At 36.8% G+C, this 1,648-nt stretch overlaps 1 protein-coding gene across 1 annotated transcript in view; it reads left to right on the top strand.

Annotated features, from left to right (window-relative positions):
- Positions 1-1,141: 1,141 nt before the first annotated feature.
- LOC108374709 (ammonium transporter Rh type B-like) overlaps positions 1,142-1,648 on the top strand; it is a gene marked incomplete at its 5' end in the record, with an annotated part of 3,036 nt that continues 2,529 nt past the window's right edge. The window contains one exon of the mRNA XM_017630707.1: positions 1,142-1,342. Within this exon, the coding sequence (XP_017486196.1) occupies positions 1,142-1,342 (201 nt within the window). The remainder of the gene's footprint in view (positions 1,343-1,648) is intronic.

Here is a 1,648-nt window from a genome sequence, read left to right as displayed (position 1 = left end):
CAGCGAAGCATATTATTGAGCCATTACAGGCCATCAAACCAGGCAACGCAGACAGACAGACAGCCAGGCAGAGAGAGAGAGAGAGATATTGGCAGTCGGCGCAAAAGGCAGACGGGCGGGTTAGGCAAGCAACGAAACCGCAATTTGCATTCGCAAGGGGGGAATGAGGTGGTCGTGATTATGTAGATGTCATACACACACATACACACACACATATGTATGGCGTCAACAACAAAGAACATTAGTGTTTTTGCTGAGGCTTCATCGTAACGTGGAGTGCTTAATTTTCAATTTAGTTGTATGTATGTAGCACCCTGATTGCAACGCGAGGGCGCGCGCTAATAAAGGGACTATCCCATATACATACATATACATACATATTTCAACCCATTCCAATATTATTGGAATCACTGCCATGACATCGTCAAATCGTGCGCAGGGTGTGTGCATGCAGGCAATATGAATAAATTTAATGTACATAGCTCTTCAAAAGCACACAAACAAACACGCAAGCGTACACTTGCCGGCAACAAATGGTCCCTCTCTGTGCGTTCAGTTGTTTGTGTTTGTATGGGTGACCGCGGTACTGTTGAGTACCACAAGTAGTTTTTGAACAATTTCGAATGCAATTTTTATTTAGCTACTCTTGCAATATTTTTTATCAAATACATTTTATTTTTTATTTTATGAGTATGCAAAGAATACTCAAGTGCGCTCTTTGAAGTGTTAGAGGCAATTTATGTTAAGTAGCACTTTTTCCTTTTTAACGAAATAGGTACTTTTTTTCATTTAAGTAATTTTAAATTAATTGCACTGATTTAGCTAATTAAGCACATTTTCAGTTTACAAGCATCATTTAGCTGATTGGGGCCATAATGAGTTAGGAATTTATTAAGCTATGCAAATCTTAATTGAGTTAAAATAATTTGTTGTAAAAAATGCAGTTGTGCTTATAGTAACTAATTAAAATAGCCATGTAATCACACTTTATGGATATGTATTTTGATTAGCAAATTTACAAAAAAGTTATACGATTAAAATTACATATTTTGGATTTAATGCATTTTATATTAAGTTTTACTTAATTATAGCTAAATTTGTATTAAAAATTGTATATTTCTTTACTCAATTTTTTTTCTAGGCCCGCATAACAGCTGCGCTCGGTATCCATGACACTTGTGGCGTTCACAATTTGCATGGCATGCCAGCCGTTTTATCAGCCATTGCCTCAGCTATTTTTGCCAATTTTGTTACACAAGAAAATTACAAATCCGAGTTGGGTGCAATCTTTCCAGCTATGGTTGGCGCACCAGAGAATAGTAACTCAACAATTATACTTGGGGTAAGTCGGTACTGGTAAGCTGATGAGAGTTGTTACAGTTTCAATATTGTTTGGAAATTTTTTCCGCAATCATAGTGTACAAATTTCCATTTTTTGTTTTGTATAGTAGTTTTCGTTAGCTGGTGAATTTGAGTTAGGTTTGGTATGCTAATCGGGTATTATTTTTCGCAGCTTGTTTCGCTTCGTATTTTCGTCTTTGAATATGAAGATGAATGCCAAAACGAATTACAGTGAAACCTCTCCTAACGGACACCTCCATTAGACGGACATCTCCCTTGGGCGGACATTTTTTCCTATACCAAGTTT

Source organism: Rhagoletis zephyria, unplaced genomic scaffold (assembly GCF_001687245.7).
Source record: "Rhagoletis zephyria isolate East Lansing unplaced genomic scaffold, Rhagoletis_zephyria_1.1 Rzeph_scaffold_08035, whole genome shotgun sequence".
NCBI lineage: Eukaryota > Metazoa > Arthropoda > Insecta > Diptera > Tephritidae > Rhagoletis > Rhagoletis zephyria.
The sequence above is the reverse complement of the archived record's forward strand: the minus strand, read 5'-3'. Positions and strand labels throughout refer to the sequence as shown.